Raw genomic sequence first — 24,433 nt, forward strand, 5'->3', positions numbered from 1 at the left:
TTCTGCGCCGCCTTCAAGCCTGCCATGCCGCGTTCCGTGGTGGTGAGTGGCCCGGGGCCATTGCCCCTGCTCGGGGCGGGGCTTGCACCTTGGTACTGACTGGGGGCTGCTCAAGGCCCAGCCCGTGGGGCTTTCCCCAGCAGCAGGGAGCAGGGCAATGAATGCGGCCCCTTCTCCCCAGCTAAGGGATTCGTGAGCCTGCCTGGCTGGATCGGGCCAGGCCTGGTCAGGTAGGATGAGGGAGGGAGGAAGTCAGCGGGGCCCAAATCCAGCCCACAGGGCTCTCCGCAGGTCAGGGCCACGGTGGCAGGGAGCCGGGGTGATGGATGCGGCCATCTCTCCGGCACAACCAGGCGGAGGCTAGGCCATGCACAGCTGGATTGGGGCCTGGCCTGGTCAGGTATGGGGATGGGAGAGGAGGAGGTCTGTGGGACCTGAATCCAGCCCACGGGGCTGTCCACCAGTCAGCACTGTGGTGGCGGGGAGCAGGGGCAATTAGTGGCCACATCTCTGTTGGTGCTGAATTTCCAAGCCCTGCATAGTGGGGTCAAGGCCAGGCTGTGCCTCTCCTGCATGGCTGGAGCAGGACCAGGTCTGGTCAGATATGATGGGGAAGGGAGGTCCATGGGGCTCAATCCAGCCCCACACCTGTGGGCCAGATGGGCAGGGGCATCTCACTTTACTCGGTGTCTTTTTCAATGCGTACATTTCATGTGGCATATTTGTTTGTAAACTACCTAAATAGGTCTTATTTTTTAAATTTAGGGAACAGCTTGCATGTACTTTAAGCGTTTTTACCTCAATAATTCAGTGATGGAGTATCACCCTCGAATAATAATGTAAGTAGTCAGCACATTTTGAATCTTATTCTTAGTTTTTATCAGTGCTGCCATATCCAGTAACTTGCAAAGCCTCAGAGTCTTTGAGAATAGAAGGGTCCCAAATCTTTATATTATTCAAATACAACTGTTGAAGAGTTCTTACTGTATTCCGAGTGGAAATTGTTTATTGTATTGAGAATGCTATCATTTCAAAATAGGGAACACGGGTTTTGTGAACAGGAACTTTATGAAGACAGATGCCCCAAAACTAAATTTTATTTATGATGCTTCTTTTTCAAGGTTAACATGTGCATTCTTGGCATGTAAAGTAGATGAATTCAATGTGTCTAGTGCACAGTTTGTTGGTAACCTGCGGGAGAGCCCTATAGGGCAAGAGAAGGCGCTTGAACAAATCTTGGAATACGAACTACTACTCATTCAGCAGCTGAACTTCCATCTTATAGTACACAACCCGTACAGACCATTTGAGGGGTTTTTAATTGATTTGAAGGTAATTCTTTAATTTCTGCTTATGTAGAAAAATTTGTTGTTACATAAATGTATGGGTATGTTTTAGAATAAGAGGTTTGCTGAACTTTTTAGAATGTCACTTAATACTTACAAAATTTTGAAACATTATTTCACAGGGCCCTGGTCTAGGAGTGGGTCACTCTTCTAGTGAGGCTGTTTAACTGCTAACAGTTTCAAGGAAAGAAAACTGGTCACATGCGTGACCTCTGAATCAAAAGAATGCAGTTTGCTTAATTTTTTTAATACTGTATTTTCTCATGTACCGCATGCCCTCAGATAAGACATGTACCTTGTTTTGGAAAGGTAGAATGAAGAGAGAGAGATTTTTCTCACATTATGACTTCATGGAGCAGGGTTAAAGCCTAAACTTCAGTTAGTTCACCTTCCCTTTCCTGCTTGGGAAAAGTTGCAATTATAACCTTTTTGCAGCTGAATTGCCAGCAGCTCTCAGCTGCTTAGCCAAAATGGCCAGAATGGACTCCGTGGATGGATCTAGGATTTTGAAAGGAGTTAAAAACAGTCTGTAGGGATGTGAAGTAAGAGGAGAGACCAGGAGTCTGACAGCAAAGTTGCTGAAGAGAGAATATCTTGATCAGTAGAACATCAAGACTATTAAAAAAAGAGAAGGGTTGTTAACATATGTGGAGTGAAGAGCCTTAGTAAGAATTAGGTAATTAATGAGTCAGTTGACTTCAGGGCTTCCTGAATAGACGTGCTGTCAGGCAGTTGGTTTTCCTGAATAGACTGTTGCTGTCAGGCGGTTGGTTTTAAACTTTAGGTGAAGCAGGAACGAAGTGGGGTGTGACTGCACTGAATACTCCTCTCCTCGCCCTTCTTCTCCCACTCACCTCGCATCTGCCCCTGTTAGTCTCCACAGTGTTTCTGTGCTTCTGTTCTGGGTAGAAAATCAGCTTCCCTGCTTATGGTATGCACCCCCGTTTTTGGAAGGCTGATTATTAGGAAGAAAGTGCATGTGGTATGAGTGTAAATGTGGTAAGTTAGAGTATGCCAGATTGGAGAGAGGAGCTTTGCATGATGATCTGGAAAGATCCTGATTTTTCTCTGTTTAAAAATTGCAAATTCTTTGATTTAAAAAAAAAAAAAAAAAATCCCAAATTTTCTGATTTAAAAACTTCAAAATCTGCATTTTTCCAGGGCGAAAATGAAACACCACTAATATATATGTATTAAATAAAACCAGTTGAACACAATGTTTTATTGATATCTTCACAACTTTAAAGCAACTTAGAAGCCTACCAGAGCCTCAAGCATTATAATAAAATTTGTTCTGAATGCCTATATATTTTGTTTTTTTATTGTAGAAAATCAGAGCTCCTCCTGCCTCCCTTTGCTCACCAGGATGCAAATCCAGCTGCTTTGTAGCACTTAGCAGCTCTGATATGCAAGTGCCCTCACCCTGACCCTCACTCCCAAGGCAGCTGCTTCCTGTAGCTGGTCTGGCCTGGCTGCAGCCCCATGCCACACTGTGGGCACAGAAATGTTGGGGGACGTGCTTTTCCCCCTACCGTGTCTCCTGTGCCCTTTCTTGTCTGCCCCCACCCCATGGATTTACTAGGAGGGAGCTGCTCTTCACCACCCTGCCTGGCTGCCATATGCATGCTATCCTGCTCCCAGCTTGCAAGGGAAAAAGCTATAGTTTCCTGCATTTTTGTCCTTTAAAGGAGAAATCTGTGATTTTTCTACTTTGAAAGAAAAGATCTGTGTTTCTGTCTGTCGCAGGAAATTTCCATTTTTCCACAGCAAATGGAAAACCTGGATCCCTGATGATCTGTCAACAAGGAGAAAGCCTAAAGTGTTAAATGCCAGTGTGTTTTGTTTTTTTTTAATCAATAAATGAAAAAAAATCACAGGGTTTTAGATATGGTCACTAAGTATTTTAGGAGAGCTTTTTAAGAAAAATTGTATGATCTTTCAGCCTTCCCCCTCCCCCCCCAAATATATATTTTTTTAAAATTACGTGTTGCTTAATTTTATATTAGAAGATTAAGAACAGTTTTTCACTTCGAAGGATCATATAACAATACTAAAAGCAGAAGTAATGACTGAATGTTTGTTTTCCAGACTCGTTATCCAGTGTTAGAAAACCCAGAAGTTTTGAGGAAAACAGCTGATGACTTTCTCAATCGAGTAGCTTTGACAGATGCCTACCTCCTGTTTACCCCTTCACAGATAGCTCTCACTGCCATATTATCCAGTGCCTCCAGGGCAGGAATTAATATGGAAAGGTAGAATTTTATTTTTTTAAAGCAAGGATGGTTTTAAAAGACTAATTTGTTCCTTGGATTAACTTTTGTTCCAGGTGTTAGAACCCTTTATGTAGGTGGGTAAGTATGGATTTATTGCACAGTTAACAGATAAAGACTCTGAAAGGAGGCACTTGACCAGCTGCATTTCAGTATTGTGAAGTATCATTACTGTATTTTTCCTTTGCTGCTGGAAACAAGATGTTGGACTATATGGGTAATTGGTGTCTGGCTTTTGTATTCCTCTGAGGCTTCTGCTTCTTCCAACCTGATTTCATATTCCCCATTTAAAACACTAAAGACTTTCAATTCAATCCTGCAGGGTTCTGCACGTCCTTTCTTTCCAGTGCTTTTAATGGGAACTGAAGGTACAGAGCACCTCAAGAAGCACTTTAATAGCTTTATTGATTCTGAAATCTTAAGTACTCTTTAGAAAATGGCACTTCTCTTAGCTGGCAGAAGCAGCTAAAACTTGCAAAATCTCCAACCAGCGCATCTGGCTATTATTTCAGCTTCCATTTCCATGGAAATGGACTAGTGAAAACTGGCTAAGTGCTTTAAAATCATCTTTAAAGTACTGGCATTGTTTGGCTGATCAATTTCCCACTTGACACTGGGAGTATAGTTGGTAGAACTCTTCCTTCCAGACTTTCCCCGTCAACTGAGAGTTGCAAGGGCTCTCTCTAGTTATTACTTTAAAAACTTGGATCCAAGACAAGTTTTAATGCTTTAGGGGGATAAATTTTAATTGTAGAAATATTTAAAACAAATTAAGAACATGAGTGCCATGCTGGGTCAGATCAGTGGTCATCTAGCCCAGGAAACTGTTTTTATCGCCCTTTTTCCGCTAGCTTATTTCCTTGGTAGGAGGGCTGTACTAGAGACGCATCTTACCTCTATTGTAGCACGAACAGCGTCACCACCTTGCCTGCCTGTCTCCCCCTTCCTATTATTTTCTTGTCTTCAATGGTGACAAACAGTAGATCCTTTAGAGAGACAGCATATTTACAGGGCGTGTCTGATATAATCCACCTGCTGTCGTGCCGTCCCTGGCTTCAACCACTGTTGGTTTAGGGATGTCAGATGTTTTTGACTGTCTTTAAAGTGGGAACTTTAAAAGCATGTATGTATGTATGCATAGTATGTATTTATTTTCAGAAATACATAACCAGTTTGGTTACTCTGGATACTTCCTGTGTGACAACCTTGTTTCAGTTTTATGCCTCAATGCCTTTTAACCTTGTCTTATGAATTTAGATTGCGTTATATTAATGGTTGCAGACAGGCATCGCTGTAACTAAAAATTGATATGCGTTTTGCTAGGACCCTGTTTTTAATCCTTCATAACTTGAGAAATAGTGCTCTTGCTATTTTTTCACTCTTTGGATGACCAGAGTGAATTTCTGAAGTTAGCTGAAATGAGCAGTTTAAAAGTGACTGAAAAAAAAAAATAGCCTGGCTGTGGGATATGCATTTGTTCCACCTAGCCCAGCAATTGAAAAAAATGCTTACACTTGAAACGTCTTGATGCGTATCTGAATGTTTAATTTGTGCTTCTTCAAGCTTTAGAGGGTCATGCTTTTAAGGTAAGACCTAGGAGAGTGTTAATATGTGGAATGTATATCCAGAAAGGTTTGGGTTTTTTTTAAACTCTGAACCTTATCTTTGCTGTATGCATAGGCCAGACTGGGTCTACCCTAAGCAGATCTAACTATTTTTTTTTTTAAATGTGCTTTATGAAGTCATAAATTTGAGAGGTTTTTCTTTTTCTCTTATCCATGGCTTATAGTAATACTAACAGGGCTGGAAGGTCCTAAATTGTTTGCACTCTTTCACTGTCTGACCTTGATTCCCTGTTGTAGGATAACATATTTTACCCTTTTGAGAGAGTGGCTAATATAAAGATATGCTTAAAAAGTTTTTTTTGTTTGTTTGTTTGTTTGTTTTTTTTTTTAGGTAGGAATTGAAATGCATGGCAGAGGTGATATGTTTTATTAGACTAACTAAATAGTTGCAAAAAAATGTCTTTATGTGTAAGCTGTTGGGCGTACACACCCTTCTTCAGGCATAAGAGAATGCAAAGATTGTAAAATTTCTCCTAGGTGGAAATGAAAATTCAAATTTCACAGGAGAGCTGAAGGTGTTGTAAGATCTTCTGGTTGGAAAAGTTCATTTTGTGTAAACTAGACAAAGCTAGAACAGTTTATTTACCTCAAAATTGTGCCCAAAAGCTTGTAAATAAAGAATTTATTTTGTAAATATCTGGTTAGTCTATTAAAAGATATCACCTCTGCCAAGAGTTCTGATTCCTTTTGCCTGTAGACCAATATGACTATAACATGTATCGCTGTTTTAGTTAGGACACCTGCAGAGCAGGCTAGTAATATTTCACCCTCCATCTACACTGACCTGTCCAAGTGTAGTATTATGAGAGATTTATTTTAGGCTAAAAACTAGCGCAACTTTGGAAGCATACTGCCTTTTGGGTTGAGTGTTAATTTAATAAAGCAAAACTTATTTAAGTTCACTTTATTGTCCGAGCCCCCAGGGCCTGGAATAGACTGTTGCCAGAGGTGGTTTAAGCACCTACTTTGAATGCCTTCAAGAAACATTTGTATGTTGATCTTGCTGGGATCCTATGACTCTTTCCGACTTCCTACCCCTGGGGCAGGCGGCTGGATTCGTTGATCTTCCGAGGTCCCTTCCAGCCCTAATATCTGTGAAATCTATGAAAATAGCTTTGCTTGTGAGTTATGTTTTTTTTATGGTTATGATCTACATGTGTTGTAGCTCATCAGTAGAAGGGTTAAGGGAAAGAAAGAATTACAGATACAGATAACTGGTAATGCATGGTGTTCAAGTACAGCTTAGTAGAAGTCTGAACCATGCTTTTATTTGTGTGTGGTCAGGAATTTTTGTCTCTGAAGCAGTGCTTTGTTGGAAGCTTGAACAAGAGGAAACTGCTGGAGCCGAAAAGTGTTCCCAACTCAAAGGTTACCACTCTGAACCAAGATTATGTTGTGGTTCATGCGTTTAATGTTTTGTACTTTGTTATAAATAAATGCATGAAGTGAGAATTTAAAAGTAGCATGTACTAAGTACCCTTTGTCACTCATACCCTGTGATTTGCAAGGATTAGAAAAAGCATACAAGAGCAAATAATCAGATTCTGATAGCTTTAGAATGGTAAATGCATATTCCTAGCCATGACTAGCAGTTTGATTAAAACAATTAGATCTTCTTCATGGTGTTCAGAGTTAGCTCTTATTCAGGTAACTGAAGTATTTGTTCAGTTGTGTTAACCATAATAAGTTTAAAACATTGTCACTCGCTTGGCAACTTTAGACTTATGTTTTCATGCTTTTTTTAGTTATTTATCAGAAAATCTTATGCTGAAAGAAAACAGATCTTCTCTATCCAAGCTACTAGATGGAATGAAATGTAAGTAAACACTGTCCTGAGAGCATGCTCTCGCCTTCTTCTCCCCTCACCCTGACCATGACCCGTTCCCTCCAGCCCAAGCTGTGTAACTGAAGTAGGGATTTTGCGGAAGACAGACTTCTGTTACATGCAAACATGTAGCACCGTGTTGGAAAAACACAGTGTGCTGTTATCCTTCATTTTAAAAATGATTACAGGAAGAACAGAGAACCTGGAAAACTAATTAATACCTGAAAAATATAAATATATAAATATAGCTAACACAACACAAGGTTAAAAGTAAAATAACCTAAAGAGACTCAGTGTATCATACTGCTGATTGAACACAGCCCTTAAAAGTGAGAGCACTGTTTTTTGGTACCAGAGAATGCTGCTGTAATTTTACAGTGTTGGGTGAAATGTATATATTCCCTCTCCTCCCCTAATTTTTCCTCATTTAAAAAGTAGTAACACTATTTCCTACCACTTTCCAATTTGGGGTCGAGTTTTAGAAGCCTGCAGATCATTCCTTATGCCACTAGAGGGTACATTTTCTAAGCTAAATGACTTGTTAGCTGCAAAGATTTTTTGGTTTACATTAAAGCTACTCTTGGATTATTTTTCCCTACTTTGTGATTTCTAAATGGCTTAAAAGGGGCTCTAAGTTTGGTTTATTTCTCTTAATCTCTTCTTGCTGTTTATGAAGTAATGTTAACACCTCTGCTATTTGAAAACTTGCTCAGTGTGTGTGTTCATACAGGAAAACCTCATTATTTTGAAATGCAGGGGACCAAAAAAAATACGGACTTTGAAATCAATGTAACCATAGTGATTTTACATGTATCCAAATTACCTATGGGTACATACCGACGTAGTTCACTCATGTGCTGATTTTACTAACTGGTAAAAACAAAATGAGTTATTTCAGTGATGCTAATTAAGTAAATTTCATGGTACTGTATGTAGCACGAGTTGTTCCACACAACAGCAGCAATGATCTAAGGGGCTTTTTCCCTCCAATTAGGTCAATCTAAGTGGTGAACTGACATGTCATCCCTGATCATGCCAAACTGCTATCAGTCGGGATTGGTGGTAGTTTTGTGGGATCGGGGGAGGTGGGTCCTTGGAGGGATTTAGTGAGATTTGCAGGGGGTAGAGGGGGTTGGTGGGACAGATTGCCACTTAGATTGACCTAATCAGAGGAGAAATGGGCCCCTAGATTGTTGCTATGTTTCAAGATTAGGAACTCCTTGTGCTACATACAGGACCATGACATCTGCTTAATTTAGTCATTGGGATAACTTCTCACTTACAAACTTTACTGACTGGTAAGAACTAAGTGGATGAACTAGGGCTGTCAAAGTCCATATTTTTTTTTGGTCTGCTGAGTTTCAAATTCACATGTTTTTCCTGATCCAAGGGACCAGACAACGGCTTCGAATTTCAAATAGCTGCATATCAAATTATCCATATTGTAATGCTTACAAAAACCTATCTTTTCGTTTGGGGAGTGACAACAGCTTTGAAATATCCAATACTTTGAACTGTCTGCTATTGAACTAGCTAGGTTTTCCTGTATTGTTAGCTGTCAGGCCTTAATAAAAGGAACAGGGTATGAAAATCTAAGGATTTAGTTCTCCAAAATGTTTTATTATTAAAATTAGAGTATTAAACAGATTAATAGTGAATCAAATCTTTCAGTTATTGTATTTCTAGTGTCTTGCCTCTTGTAATTATTTCAGTGGTTTATTTTTTTTTCCAGTTACTAGCATCTTCTAGGCCAAATTTTTACATTTCTGATTTAAAAGTAAGGTGACTCATTTGTCATTCCCCTGCTCTTAAAAATAGAATTATTCAAGCTGCCATTGTACTGTAAAGAAATAAAAGCAAAAACTGCTTATTTCTTTGCAAGTTGAATGTTTCCCCAAATGTTATGCTGTCCATCATAATTTCTATGGAGAAACTTCCCTTAAGCTAGGATACTTGAAAATATCAAAAACAGACTTTATAATGGTATAGAAAATTGGTAGTGGTTGTCTGGTTTTCCTTTTATGCTTACTGCAAATTTTGACAAAATCAGTTTTATTTTAAAAAGATTGAGACTTGATCTCTGTTCGTAAGATGTGCTGCATAGTGCTGATAGCAAAACATATCAGCATATCCTGATGCTCACTAGTACAGTAATGCTAACTCTGCATTATCACGTAGCCTTGAGAAAATCCAGAATCGTGATGCTAACAACTAGTTTAAGTTTAGTTCTTTGCTGTAAGCTTACCCTATATTTTGACACTACTTAAAATAAATCCTCTGATGTAAGATGACAGTTTAGACTCTTACACATGTAATCTTGAGTTCTCTAAAGAATGTTATGTGGCAAATTTTCTAAGCTGAGATTTTGTTTATGAATCCATTAAAAGAAAAAAGTACTTTTCAAGTATCCTAATACTTGCTAGACAAATGCAAGGATTTAATCTAATTAAAATGTCTTCAGCACATTGCAGTGTAGCTATAGCAGTGATATCAAAGTTAGTTTTTTTTAAAATGGATACTTCTGTTTGTTTTTTTTCTTTTTAAGGTAAGTAATAACTGCCATTTTGGATTCTTCAGAAACTTCTGGTTTGGCTAGATTTCTCAGAGAAACTGATTGATATATTGAGCATAGTACAGAGTACCTGGTCTTCTAGACTGAGCTCAAGGGTGACAGGCTAGTACTCTTGAGGTTCTAAACTACCACAGGCTCCCTGGGAATAAGCTGATATAGTTCATGGGGAAAGTGCTGTGAGAATTCAGTAGCTAATTGTTGCTAAATTAATTATTTGAAAATGTTTGATATTACTATTACAGGCATGAAAAATCTCATAAAGAAATATGAGCCACCTAAGCCTGAAGATGTTGCTGCTCTAAAACAGAAGTTAGAGAAATGCCACAGTTCAGAACTTTATGCAAACTCGTAAGTAGAACCATAGACAACTAGGGCTGGAAGGGGTCTCACAAGGTCATCCAGTTGAACCCCCTGCTCAGAGCAGCACCACCCCCAGCTAGATCATCCCAACCAAGGTTTTATCTAGCCAGGTCTTAAAAACCTTCAGGGATGGAAATTCCACAACCTGTCTAGGTAACCTGTTCCAGTGCTTTATTGCCCACCTAGGAAGAAAGTTTTTCCTCGTATCTAACCTCAACTTCCTTTACTGCAACTTAACAGCATTCCTCCTTGTTCTATCATCTGCCACCACTGAGAACAGTCTTAGCTTAGTGGATTTCAACCTGTGGTTTGCAGACCTCTGGGAGTCTGCAAACTATGTCTAAGGGGTGTGAAAAACATTACTATGATCAACCAAAGTACATGACTACCCATGCTTACAATTCAGAGGGCTCTGTACCTCCCGTCAAACTTCTTAGGGGTTTGCAAATGAAAAAAGGTTGAAGACCACTGTTCTAGCTCCATCCTCTTTGTTAACCAACATTCAGATAGGTGAAGGCTGCTGTTTAAATTCCTTCTTGGTCTTCTCTTCTCTAGACTAAATAAGCCCAGTTCCCTGAGCCTTTCTTCACGTCATGTGCCCCAGCCCCATAACTGTTTTAATTGCCATCCAACTCTCTCCAATTTTTCCACATCCTTTCTGTAGTGGGGGATGTGGCCTCATCAGTACTAAATAGAGGAGAAGAATCACTTTCCTCAGTCTGCTGGCAACGCTCTTACTAATGCAGCCCAGTATGCCATTAGCCTTATTCGCAGCAAGGGCACATGGTTGCCCCATATTCAGCTTATTGTCCACTGCAACCCCAAGGTACATTTCTGCAGAGCTGCTGCTTAGCCACTCAGTCTTCAGCCTGTACTGGTACGTTGGATTTGTTCCATCCTAAGTGCAGGACTTTACACCTTTCCTTATTGAAACTCTTAAGATTTCTTTTGTTCCAATACTTCAATTTGTCTAGGTCTCTCCAAATCCGAGACCTACCCTCCAATGTATCTACTGCTTCTCCCAGCTTGGTGTCATTTGCGGACTTGCGAGGGGGCACTTTGTCCCCTCTTCTAGGTTGTTGATGAAGGTATTAAACAAAACTGGCCTTGGGATCATCCCCTAAGGCAATAGGTGATGCATAAGTGCTGCTATTTGGGGTTACAACTCCATGCTGCTGCTCCCGCTGCTGCTGGATGTTGGGTTTAGCTAGGGTGCTGCCCCGTCCTCTTATTGATGCCGCCACCACCACCAACCCCACTAGCTCCAACCAGGCTGTAGCCCCATGCCATGTGCACCATTTTCAGCACATAAATCTGTGGGGATATGTGCCCCACATGCCTCCCTGATGTGTCACCAGTGACTGAGGTACTCTGCTTGATACCGGTTGCCAACTACCTGTTGATCATTGATCACTGCCTGTTAAGCCCGAAGATGGAGCCAGCTTTCTATCCACCTTATAATCCATGCATCCAACCCATACTTCCTTAGCTTGCTTGTGAGAATGTTGTTGGAGATTGTATCAAATGCCTTGCTAAAGTCAAGGTATATCACATCCACTGCTCTCCCCCATCCACAGAGCCAGTCAACTCATAGAATGCAATCAGGTTGGTCAGGCATGACTTGCCTTTGATGAATTTATGCTCACTGTCTTCTGCAAGTGCTTAGATGAGAACCTACTCTGATTTCTTCAAGGACTGAGTTGACACTGAGTGGTCTGTAGTTATGCAGGTCCTCCTCCTTCCGTTTCTTAAAGATGGGCACTATATTTGCTCTTTTCAGGTCACCTGGAACATCCTCCAATCGCCACAAGTTTTCAAAGATAATGGCCAGCGGATCTGCAGTCACACTGGCCAACTCCCTCAGCACCCCTGAGTACATCACATATAGGCTTGTATGGCTCTAGCTCTTCTAAATAGTCCCTAACCTGTTCTTTTGCCCCTGTCAGATACTCACCTCCTCCCAAAACTGTGCTGCTGGGTACAGTAGTTTGGGAGCTGACCTTGTTTGTGACAGCCAAGTTAAAGGCATTGCATACTTCAGCCTTTTCCACATCATATGTCACTAAGTTGCCTCCCCCATTCAGTAAGGGACACACTTTCCCTGATCTTCCTCTTGTTGCTGACATACTTGTAGAAACCCTTCTTGTTAGCCTTCATGTTCTTTGCTAGCTGCAACTCCAGTTGCACTTTGGCCTTTCTGATATTCATTTCTGCATGCCTGAGCAATACATATGTTCCTCCCTAATCATTTGTCCACTTCTTGAAGGCTTCCTTGTATCTTATCTCACTGAAGAGTTTTCTGCTAAGCCAAGTTAGTTTTCTGCCATACTTGCTAGTCTTCCTGTGCATCAGGGTGATTCGTTTCTGTGTCAGTAAGGTTTCTTTAAAGGTTTCTGTAAAGCCAGCTTTCCTGGACTCCTTTCCCCTTCAGACTGGCTTCCCAGAGGACCCTGCCCATCAGTTCCCTGAGTGAGTCAAAGTACGCTTTTTTGTTTGTTTGTTTTTTTGTTTTGTTTTTTCTTAAGTCCAGGGTCCTTACCCTGCTGCTCTCCTTCCTTTCCTCAGGAATCCAAACTCAATCATCTCATGGTCGCTGCTGCCCAAGTTGCCATCCACTTCTACATTACCCACCAATTCTTCCATGTTTGTGATCAGCAAGTCAGGAAGAGCATGGCCCCTAGTTGGCCTCTCCAACATTTCCACCAGGATACTTTCAGCATTAAGAGAGGATTTTTTGTCTTTAAATTACTATTTTAAAATGTTAATCCTTACTTGCTTAATTAACTGAAAATTAAAGCTAATCTTACTTCATAGTTTAGGTAATTTTCAGTCTAAGTACATTTAACCTCTTCTGTGAAGAACTGGGTGAGAAAGCTAGTAAATATTTTCTGCTGCTTTTTGTAAGCCTAATGCTTCTGGATGGTGCTTACCAGTTCTGTTAAACTATCATTTGCGCTAACTTGCACCACAACATTTAAAAATATTAGTTTAATGGTGGTGAAGCACAGTTGGGCCATCAGGGTTTTCTCTTCAGTGCGGCCACTGAGACATATCTATACAACATAAAATAGTGCTGTGTAGAGATACCAGAGATAGCTTTGATATCCCAGCTTGAGCATCAACTAACAGTGTAGTTTCTCAGCTAGGCTAATATGGCAATACTTTTCCTAGTAAGGACGCAGATATGATCATAATTAGCTCTTGTATATGAATGGCACTGTATTGTGCCATATAGATATACCTGACTTTATATAGCATCTCATGCAAGTTATTTGAGTATATCAGTTAAAAAGTCTGTAAATTAGATATTAATATTTACCTTTCTAACGGATGTAGCAAGAATCTGTTTATGAAGGGCTTCAAGATCACTTGATTAAAGGTTGTATAAAGTATTATATACTAATTTTTCTTGAAGTGTTTTTTTTTTTTTTTGTTGTACCTTAGTGCTGTTTCATGTAGAAGGTAATACTTTGCCTTGCTACCCTGAAGCAAAGTGAAAGCAAACTCAATACTAGTGAAACTACCTACATTCCTCACTAAAAGGAAAACATGTAATAGAAATCCAACTTCATGTCAAATGAAAGGATGGTAGTTGCGCAGATGTTGCTTTGAAATGACTGAACATCACATGTATAGTTCATTCTTTGTTGTGTAGAAAGAAGAGGAAAGGTTATGAGGATGATGAATGTATTACGAAAAAACCAAAAATGGATGAGGTTAGTATTTGCTTGGGGGTTTGTTTTGTACACAGATGTTACATTTTCTGGTTCACAAATAGCTAACAAGAATGTTGAAAAGTAATACTTTCTCTCCACTGTTACTGTAATAAATGTTCACACTGCATATATGCAGGAGCCTTTATTCCAAGTAAACATCCCAATTGAAATTACAGTTTCAAACTTTAATTTTTTAGAGGCTTGCTATCTGGAGTAAGAGTAGATATGCCTTCTAACTAACTTTCTATCCATTCCCGCTTCTTTCTATCTTTCACTGTTTTCCTGTTTACAAGATAAATATATTAACTTTTGCCCTTATTAGTCCAAGTGGAAGAAGCAAATATACACTGGATGAGGAAGCAGAACAATGGCATCTAATTTATGTAACAGACTTGAAAAATGACCTTTCTGGGACAGAAAATTACTGAACTATTAGCTCAAGATCTTTTTAAAGTGCTCAATATTAGACTCATGGTACTGTATGTAACACGAGAAGTTCCACACAACAGCAGCAATGATCTGGGGGCCCTGTCCCCTCTGATTACATCACTCTTAAGTGCTGAACTGACCCCAGTCAGGATTGGTGGTGGTTTTGTGGGATCAATTTAGGTCAGTGTAAGTGCCCAATATTAGACTCCTTATTCTTTTACACGTTAAGTGGTGAGATTACATGTTAACATTAGCAGGTGCTAATTGTAAGGAATGTTAGTGTGTATTTAATGTTGATCACTATTAGCACTAGTTAGTCTCATGTTTGGAGTTAATATCATCTCTAATGTGCACTGCTCAGACCTGCTGCTAGAGGGCTGGTGACTAGGGGTGCCTCTAAGGGGACTGCATGTCTGCTCCGTGCCTGCCCTATATGATGCTTGGCTTGCCCCCTTCAGACCCCAGACTGTCCCACGTTTATCTGGATCCAGTCCTCACCAGGCCCTGCAGCTGTCTGGCAGCTCCTTGTCCCTTCCCCCCTCCCTTCCTCTCCCTGACCTCTTCTCCTGTCTCCCCTTTATTTGCAGGGCTTGGTAGGGGCTGGCTCTGGGCATGCAGAGGTATGAGTTCTCCTCCAAGCAGATGTGGTGGTATCTGAGGGCATGGCTGTAGATAAAAAAGCTCTTATCTGCTTGAGATGATTGCTGGTCTTGTAGACCTTGATATAATGGTCTGTGGGTTTGTGGTCTGTTACCAGCCTCTTAAACCATAGATAAGCTTCAGTTTTAAAAAATAGTATGAATGTACCCTAGAAGGCCAACCAACATTTTAGGTACAGGGAGAATCTTTTTTTGAACAACTTTATACTTATGCCCCTCTACTCCAGGGGTGGGCAAAATACAGCCTGAGAGTTGGATCTGGCTTGCAGGTGGGTGCCTGTGATTTGATTACATCTGACCCACAGCTGCCCCTGTAGTGCTTGGCCTGGGGCAGCTCACACTACGCTCCCATGTACACCTGCCCCACCTACCAGACAGCACCAGTCAGCATGTGCAGCATTCTGGTGGGGCTGCTGCCTCAGCAGCCTAGGTATTGCTCAGCTCCCCCTCACCTCCAGCAGCTCCTCCTCCTGCCCCAGCTCTGCTGCTCTGGTCAGCAGGTAAGGTAGAGATGCATTCTGGGCAGCAGGTGCCCAGCCAGGCAGGAGGAAAGCTGCAGCCTGGAGGCTCCTGTCCCAGCACACACGACTCCAGATCCAGCTGCCAGCCACCTTGCATCCACTCTGCCTGCCTGCAAGTGCCTACACACACCCTGTCCTCCCCCCTCCTCCCCCACCCACACTCTCCCACCCACAATATACAAGAGTAAGACTTTATTTTGAGCTATTATGCAATCACCTCTATATATGCTAGTCAAAAGCCCCCCATAAATCAGGAAAAAATATTTTTTGAAATAAAAATGTTATACTAAAAATCAAAATCTAATATATGATTTGTTTAGCTATAATTTGTTAAAATGAAATCTGACAGATTTTGTGTGTGGGGGCCCTTGACAGCTTGCCAAAACTCATTAAGTGGCCCTCCAGCTGAAATAATTTTCTACCCCTGATCTACTCCATGAGTGTGAAGTCAGATTATTTTGGCCAGCAGGGTTTTCTGGGGCTACACCTGTACCCGGCATATCCTCCTGCTGGATATAAAAGGCAAAGTGGGCTCAGTTAATTTTTACAACCTACATGCACAAAGCGATCTCTTCAGTGTCTTTGAAGATGCTCTAAATCTTTTATGTAAATAGTAGATGTGTACTGTGTATACTCATTCAGGTAACAGTTTTTATCTAAAATCAATTTTTATTGGTAGGGAGTTTCCAAATTGTTTCAGTAGTTATTAAGCATGGCTCTGCACTTCAGAGATTAACACACTAACTGATGACCCTTCGAGTTTACAACAGTAAAGTGACAAGGGAGAAAGATTTGAGTGTATTGCCTAATTAATAATTTTGATGTAGTTAACTTAAATATTTTCATGACAGGAAGTGACCATTGCTTTAGCATTTATAGGTAGAATTGAAAGGTCAGATGGTAGCAATCCAAAGGCTACCAAAAATGTGCATGACATACTATATAGTACTTGTGGTTTATGGGTAGGTTCTGATCTGTGCTCTTAGCACTTCAGTATAGCAGTGTGTAGATTCTACTTTCTCAGAACTCATTCCTGTATAACTATAGTCTACACCAGTGGGGATCAATGCGTTTTGGCAGGTGTACCACAAATAAGCCCTGCTCCATCCCCAAGTATCACTCCGATCCCCTTCCCTGCTTCTTGCCCTATCTGCTGGCTGTCCTTTTCCTGATCTGCTGTGTAGTACACACACACACAGACCACCTGTTCTACAGGATGGTCACCCCTAGTCTACACAGTATAGTTCCAGTACAATAGTAGAATTCCACTTAGTGACAAGATTGAGTTGTATACATTTCTGAAGCTGTCAGCATAGCTGTGAATTTACTTCTAGCTTCTTAAATTATGTTAAAGAAAAATGGTAAGTAAATTGTTTTTGTTAAATACAGGTTGTTTCCACATAGCATTTTTGTAACAGTATGTGCTTGCAAGTTGAGCTATTTACTTTTACTGGTAGGAAGGACCATGAATTACATATGCATCCAGAGATGCAATATATAACCTGTGCTGCACTGCTGAGATTTTTTGTTGTTTACAACAAAGCATACATAACTAACTCAGCTTGAATTACCCCCCTCTCCTCTCTTTCATTTTAGGAAGAATGGACTGATGATGATCTTGTGGATACTCTGTAATGACACTGAACACCCCTAGAAGAATTTCAAGAATTCATTGTCATCTACTCCAAGTGAAGTCTTATTTGTAAAGACTTTCACTATCAGCCAATACTATCTTGCACTTTTCCTATTTATAGTGAAATTTAAATGTGTTTAAGTACTTTGTAATAATAAAAGGATTACTTTTTTTTAAATTTAAAATATTACTAAATTGCCTGACTGTTGTTTTCCTTTCAGATCGAAGTATGAATAAAACCACGTTCTTTATTCCTAGGGGATAACTGTATAGATTCTCTCAGTCAGAAGTATCTAACTCTGTAGTTAGATGTCCTGTGATGCTTGCCTATATACTATTCCAATGAGATGCAGATTTGGACTTGCCTGAAAATGTTGTCTTTGGCAGTCATTATGGACATGATAGCAAGCTCTTTCAGAAGACCCTTATCAGCAGATGTCTTGTTCATATGTCTATCTCTAGGTTTAAACTATACACAGCATGGGTGACAAATACCTCCTGAGATGGGCGGGGGAGCATAATATGTGGGCGGTGATGTCAGGGCAAGCAGTGACTGCCTACAGGAGCGGTTGGCCAATCTCGGGGGGGGAGGGGCGGACTTGTCCCCCTCCCCCATCAGTTGCCTATGATGCACAGCATTCTATACTGATCTAGCTTTTAAATCTTTACCCATCAACTGTTTTTAAAAGGTTTACAAGTTAAGACTTTCTACTGTTGGAGAAGTACTTCTATCAACTGTAAATGTTACAAAGAGAACTTCTATACTTTTTAAGCAGGGGGAAGACCTATATGCATCTTTGGTAGCCTTCTGATGGTTGAGGAAGGGCTACCATTCTTTGTCCATCAGGTGCAAGTACAAAGAGGCCAGAAACTTTGAGCTTCGAGGTCAGGGAGCCAAGTACCTGGGGGCAGGCAAGGACTGCCTTTCAGGCCTCCCCGCTTAAAAAACTGAAAATTACTTTTAATTTCATTTCAGAGGTACTAAGGTAACAGTTTGCAGATGGATCTGATTGTCTTGTCTGAAATCAAGTAGGTTTTGACATGGTATTTAGTTTGTTCCAGCTAGCAGCAGCAGCAGTGTAAAATCCAGTATATGCAATCACTTAAACTTCATCTTTTAAGAATATCAGTCCACATAACCCCCAGGCATACTTTTTTTAGGCTTTAGCTTACTTATTCTGCAAGTTTTTACCACGTACAGTAAAGTTTTGCATCAGAAAAGGTGTAGAGTGCTAATAGTAGACTATAGGCTCACTAAAGAGTATCTCTATTGAGTGGGCCTTGAAGTTCCACATTATCCTCATAAAAAATATAGCATAAGCTGTTGATTAGTCACAGTAAAGTCTGCTATTAGAACAATGCTTTGCTTAAGTGGCCTGAAATGATTCAAAAGCAATGTTTCAAAAAATCTCCTTTACTATTCCACTACTCCCCCAGTGCCCTTATGGAAGCTTTAAAACAGCAAATAATTTCTTGAAGGAGACTTTCAGGCTAATCTTAAATTAGGTACACTGGGCAGCTCTTGATAGAATCAGTTAAGATGGTTGTCTTGTTAGAGCAAACTTCAATTTCTCTGATGGCAAACAAACTATGTGGGGTAGTAGTTGCTTTGGGTGGCAGACCTTCCATTTCTTAACTGTTAAGCACAGCAGGTACCTGTCAACTCCCCAGGATTCCTGTGACTCAGCCGGCTGGTATGATAAAATGTTGGTAAAACAGTTTTGGAATATTCACCATGAAGGACAGTCTGAAGCAAGGGCTAAAACTAAGGCCAAGAAGTGTTAAAATGCAGACCTAGATTCCAGATTCAGCTGTTGCTGCCTGAAATGTCTGGGCTTCCCCTCTCTTATCCAGCTCCTGCTTCTGAGGGTGAGGCCAAAGGAGGACCCGGCTGGGTGGGCTCAGAAGGACCCAAGAACTTTGCAAAGCACAGGAATGATAGATACAGCAGGGCATCTGCACCATACAGGTCCCTCCTGCACTGTGTAGCTGAGTGCAGAACACAAGGATAGTGTAGGGGATTGTGTGCAGTATAGCACAGCACAGGGCCTGGGGTTAGTGTGGTCTACATGGTGTGTGGCTGAGGGTTCTGCCACCTTTTGCCACTCAAGTTGGACAGCTGTGGCAGACTTCCTGGCTGTATTCTGCCTTCTTCCATGGGAACTACTTAAAGGGAGATAGATACTCAACTTTTTTTCCTATAGGCTAGCCAGCCTCTTTAAGACTCAGTCTCATCTGATGCTAGCTACAGCTAGATAAGGGCTGAGTCCAATCATTTGTGTTACCATTTTATCTAAAGGCCTTTGTAGCATGAACTGAACTAATGTAGCTGATGTTAACACAGAGTGTAATAATAGTGAAACATAACCATGTTAGTCTTGTCCTGTAAGCAACTTGAAAACTCCTTTTTGTATCCTTCTGCTTGATATAAAGGCTATGGAAAGTTCATTCACTTCTGTATGAGTGTGTGTAAAGGGTGAATGGTGAGAGAATGGTATAGAGATTCAACTGTTTATGTAAGCAACAAGGCATCAAATATAAGTAACCAACCACTAACTAACTAACAAATGGCTGAAGAATCCCTTTGAAGCTCAGAGGCACAAAGGAGATAACAGAAGAAGTTCTGCCAGATGGGCAACAAAAAACACTCTTAAGGCTAAGATAAGCTGAAGACAAAAGAACAACCGCAAAAACAAGCTGGGTATGGAAAAACCCCAAAGCACTGAAACAAAGGATGCCTATCCCTATAAAAGAACACTTTGAAAATGTTAAGTTGGGTGAGTCTCTTTCTCTGCTGTTTCATCAGAGCACAGACACATCTGTTCACCCCGCTGCAGCTGTTATCTTCAAATCATCATCATCTACTCAATAAGTCCAGGGTGAACAACTATTGCTGGTAACGGTATCTGGTGTGTGTGTGGATGAAATGGTTGTTTTGTGTATGTGTATGCCTGTGTGTAATATGTATGATGATTTGTGTGTGTTTGTATGAACAGTGTGCTTGAACCTCTATGTCTAACTCCTGTAATCAATGCCTTATCCCCCTATCATAAAGTCTCGCTCATGATTTGAGCAACTGGCAATTTGTGTAACACCTTTTGATACGTTTTGGGCTGCATCTTTTCTGCAACCGTTTCTTTTTCTTACACCACCAAATGGCTTCCTTGCACTTAATTCTGTGGTTATAAGCATAAGATGAGGTGTATCTAATTCATATCTACAAGTTTTCATCAGCTACCGCCTACCTCTTCCTTTAAATCTACCCACTAGTTCTATCCTTAACTCTCCACCTGCTCCTTCCTCTAAGCTTCACCTACCAAAACACACCCAAGTTACAATTGATTTAGCAGTGACTTTGCTCGGGTTCAACCCTGAATACTAAAGAAATTGTTCCCCCTTCCCCCCTGACTTGTTTGGTAGGTGTGGACATCCACATTGAAGTAGGAATTCTCATTGTTAATATGCATGTAAAGTTTAACTTCAAGATTTATTCTTATTCTAAAAGTTGCTTTCCAAATTCATTCCATCTGACAATTTTCATCTGTGTATGGAAGCTTATGTACAGTAGAGCTAGTTGACAAATTTATCAAAGAAGTTTACAACCAGAAAATGTCAAATTTCACTATCTTCATTTTACCTTAGGCTGCTTTATTTCCTTTCATTTCCAATATGGAAAGGGAACAACATCATTCTATGATATGAAGAACTGGTCAACAATTATTGGATGTGCATAATAGTGCCACCCCATCCCTCCACTTCTGTGGCTGTCATCAGTTGCAGGTTTAATAATTTTTATATATATATTTTTAATAAACTCACTGAAAATGAATCCAACATTAATACTATATTTGTAAAGCCTACAATTTTAGAAATTTAGAAATTTCTTCAATATGCTGGATCCATGAGCTTCTAAGAGGTTACAGCCTGTATGCTTTTCTATATCAAGAAATCACCAAGGAAAAGCCATTTAACTTTTGAGGTATCAAGTTTTAGAAATACAGACAACATACTGGATTAAGAGCCTGACCTTGTGGGGGACTCAGGGAATGTGCTATTGTGTGCCAGAACCTGACAAAGGCATCACCGACATTGGGACACACTTAGATGTTGTCATACTTTTCTTTAAAGCAACTTGACAAATCATGAAAATAACTGTATTTACTCAAATCCCCCACCTGACTTAGCCAGAGAAAAAAAGTCTTACATTTACATTAAATACTTTACCTATCTTTGAAACGCTGAAAAAAGCACTGTTTTTCAAGTCATGGTGAGTCACTGAATACATTTAGACTTCATCTTTACTCCCACAGCTGAGCTGCACCTTTTTTTCCCCATTTCCCGAGTCCTGTTTCTTCACCAGTCTTTAATGCCCGGCAAACATCACCAAACAGGACCCCAAACAGTTTGTCCCTTCATCTGTTGCATATGATTAACATAACTTCCTTCCACCCATGAGGTTAAGCCAGACCAGGTTGCCCTATGCCTTTTCTGCATATAATTTTTTGAAGGATCCCAGGACTCATGACAATAACACCTGTTTCCATTCATAAAGGGGATATGGGGGGCTTTTTAACACATGGATCGTTTGTGGGGGTATTCAAGTACACATAGTGCTGAGCTGTTGAGTCAACCTGATTTGAAATGCTGCTGGAGCCCAGCCCACTGAACAATATGGTAAATTATGAGTCTTTTGACTTTGGACCAAGATCATGCATAGTTTGTACTATATGTAAGCATAAGGTGCTAAAGTGCTGCTTAAAAGTGTGTTTATGGAGTACCTGGGCTAAAACTTGCAGCAGTTTCAAAAAAAGGTAAAATGCATTAATTCTGTTGGTATAATATGCAAATCAATGCAGTCATGTTTATTTGAATAAAAAGCAATCTTGAAATTTTCTTCTCACTTCCATGTGCTCATAAAAAGTAGGGTCTGACACTAAGGAAGGTGCTACCTGACCCCCAGATTTATTGTCCCTGCTGTAGCAGTGAGAAGGGGACAAATTCAAGAAAGGCCCTCAATAATTAGATTCTATATCTGGAAAACGATAACATTTATAAATTTTCCATATACAGAATCTAATTATTGGGGGGTTGTCTTGTAATCAGGGTGGTCTTATATTTGAGAAATTACTCAGTAAAAATCAGCAATGTATAATCCACCATTTTCTAACAGTAAAAGGTAAAATCTGAAAAAAGTTAAAGCTTTAATTTCTTAAATGCATAGTTATATTATACCCACCCTAGGTAGCAAAAAGATGCACCAAAAATACCAATTTACTTGTTTTAACAGAATTATAGAAAAGTAGGGCTGGAAGGGACCTCAGGATATCATTTAGTCCAACTCCTGGCCCAAAGCAAGGTCATTTCTAAACCATCTTACGCCGTGTTTTATCAACTGATTATAGAGTATACCTTTCTTTTGAAAATAAGTACTAAAATGGAAAAGTCAATTACAATCACTAATTTCAAATCAAGGGTGTTCAATTGCTAAGGTTCATCAATCCAGCCTGATGTTTCCTCACCAGCTCCTCTCCCTACAGTTCTGACATACCAACACACTTCCATTGGCAATAACTGCCATGTGTGTTTGCATAACATGTGTGTGTTGTTATAACAGACTATTTCTGATTCACAGCACATCAGTTAGCAGATCTCAAAATCAAGCAACCTGATCTTTATTTTTAGTGAAGTGATGAGACTTAAATGAGTGCTGAAAGTCACTTTTTTATTTTAAGTATTATTTAGTACTTTGCTGTACACTCTCTCACACAACATAGCCTGGGATATGATCCACACCTTAGGCTTTAAAGACAGACTGAAGAAAAAACATTATTTCTTTGTAATACCTGAATAGTAGCAGATAGGGAATAGAACCTGCTCACTGTTCTGCTCCTGAAGAATCACATGCAGCTTTACTTTTGCTTTAAGAGGCAGAAACGGCCCTAAACGTATTTTCTTGCAAACAATGCACACTCCAAAATTTCCAACAGCTGTTTTTTGGGGAAAGAGATGCATGTTGTATACAAGAAATATGGTATATGGGAAACATTTGTACATCTGAATACGAGAAACATTTATACAGGTATAACTCTGCCCCGCCTACATGAAGTTTGATGTTACCTACCACAGGAAACAAGCCCTAGAAGTTTCTCTCAAATTATCACTTCATCACAGTATGCAGTAGTTGCCACAGATGAATGGTAAAAATTAAGGTGAGGTTGGAAAGCATGAATATTTTCAAGGCAGATCATTAAGTTTGTATGCATAAGCAGACCACTAAAGTCAGCAAACAGTTAGTTACTCAATTTTTCATAAAGACCCTAACTAGCACAATTTTTGCTCCAAAATCTAATTTTTGGAATGTTTAAAATAATATCCAACCATTATGAAAAAAATTGTGGCAGACATATTGCACAAAAAAAACCCAATCACTCTATACTTTATAAAATGGTTTAATGAATGCATGCATGTCTGATACAATGATCAATAAATTTATTCAATTCAAAATTATTTACTGTTGTAAACATTTTACAAAAGCATTATGATTTATCTGGATATACAATCCTTGATGGAAGAATTATTCAGAGTAAATCAGTGGTACATTAAAAAATAAAGCCAACCAGACTCATTCTACATACTGTCTTTCAACATGATTCCAGCAAGAGAAACAGCATGGTATAAAAGTGTACAGCAAAGATTGTTCCTACCATAATGTCAAACTCTGGAAACTGTAAATACATATTAAAAGTGGTTGAACAGTCAAAGTCATAATTGTAACCAGTCAGAAATTACAGTAAGAAATGTTATCCAGTTATACTTAGCTGTCAAAATGAGTTCCTTTCCTTGTCAGTTGACTAGAATTCTTTTTCAACAGGCAGCAAAACTTTGGCAATTGGAAGTGTTGAAAATAACTTTCAAAGTTCAAGACAGTCACAGCATTTTCTTTGTCAAAGGTGATTTGTACACCAAGGCTCAGAGGTTGTGAAAATTGGTTCCAAGTGGAAAAAAGTGCAAAACATCCTGCACAGATAGCTTAAAAAGCTGCTGGTACAATCATTAACCAACAGAATCTTTGTTTTCTTTTTGCATAGTTCACACATCACTGGGAATGTGAAAAAGGTGTGCTATTTTTGGCAAGAGCAAGAAGGAAGTGATATTGGTGTGTGTTCCCATATTGGGCATGCTGGATCCATGCAGAATTTTAGGTAGAAAGCTGCTACCTGATGTTATTAGACACTGAATACTGATTCTGTTTTTGTTGAAGCAGTTCTGTAATAGCCAGAAGCTTCTTAAGAACATGCTGCAGAAAGAAAGTCAAAATTAATAAAATTATGCATAAACAATTAGGGAAAATTTATATTGGAAAACCAATCTTTCACACATCTTTCAATTGTAACTATGTATGCAGTTTCACATTAGTATGCATGAGTGCTATTACATCATTTACTTGAAGAATGGAATTGGTCTGATTTCTTACATG

The 24,433-nt window shown here is 39.9% G+C and overlaps 2 protein-coding genes across 2 annotated transcripts in view; one reads left to right on the top strand and one right to left on the bottom strand.

Moving 5' to 3' along the window:
* Positions 1-3: 3 nt before the first annotated feature.
* CCNH (cyclin H) lies at positions 4-17,140 on the top strand (the record flags this gene model as incomplete). The annotated part of the gene is made up of 8 exons (XM_006023847.3): positions 4-42; positions 766-839; positions 1,122-1,332; positions 3,435-3,598; positions 6,987-7,057; positions 9,881-9,986; positions 13,654-13,714; positions 16,920-17,140. Coding segments are annotated over 8 exons (765 nt in total), but the record flags the coding sequence as incomplete, so codon positions are not given.
* A 6,264-nt stretch (positions 17,141-23,404) lies between these two features.
* The window catches only part of RASA1 (RAS p21 protein activator 1), a 76,132-nt gene continuing 75,103 nt past the window's right edge, over positions 23,405-24,433 (bottom strand). The window contains exon 27 of the mRNA XM_006023848.3: positions 23,405-24,253. Within this exon, the coding sequence (XP_006023910.1) occupies positions 24,170-24,253 (84 nt within the window). The 3' untranslated portion in view covers positions 23,405-24,169. The remainder of the gene's footprint in view (positions 24,254-24,433) is intronic.

This window comes from Alligator sinensis, unplaced genomic scaffold, assembly GCF_000455745.1.
Source record: "Alligator sinensis unplaced genomic scaffold, ASM45574v1 scaffold218_1, whole genome shotgun sequence".
NCBI classification, from domain to species: Eukaryota; Metazoa; Chordata; order Crocodylia; family Alligatoridae; genus Alligator; species Alligator sinensis.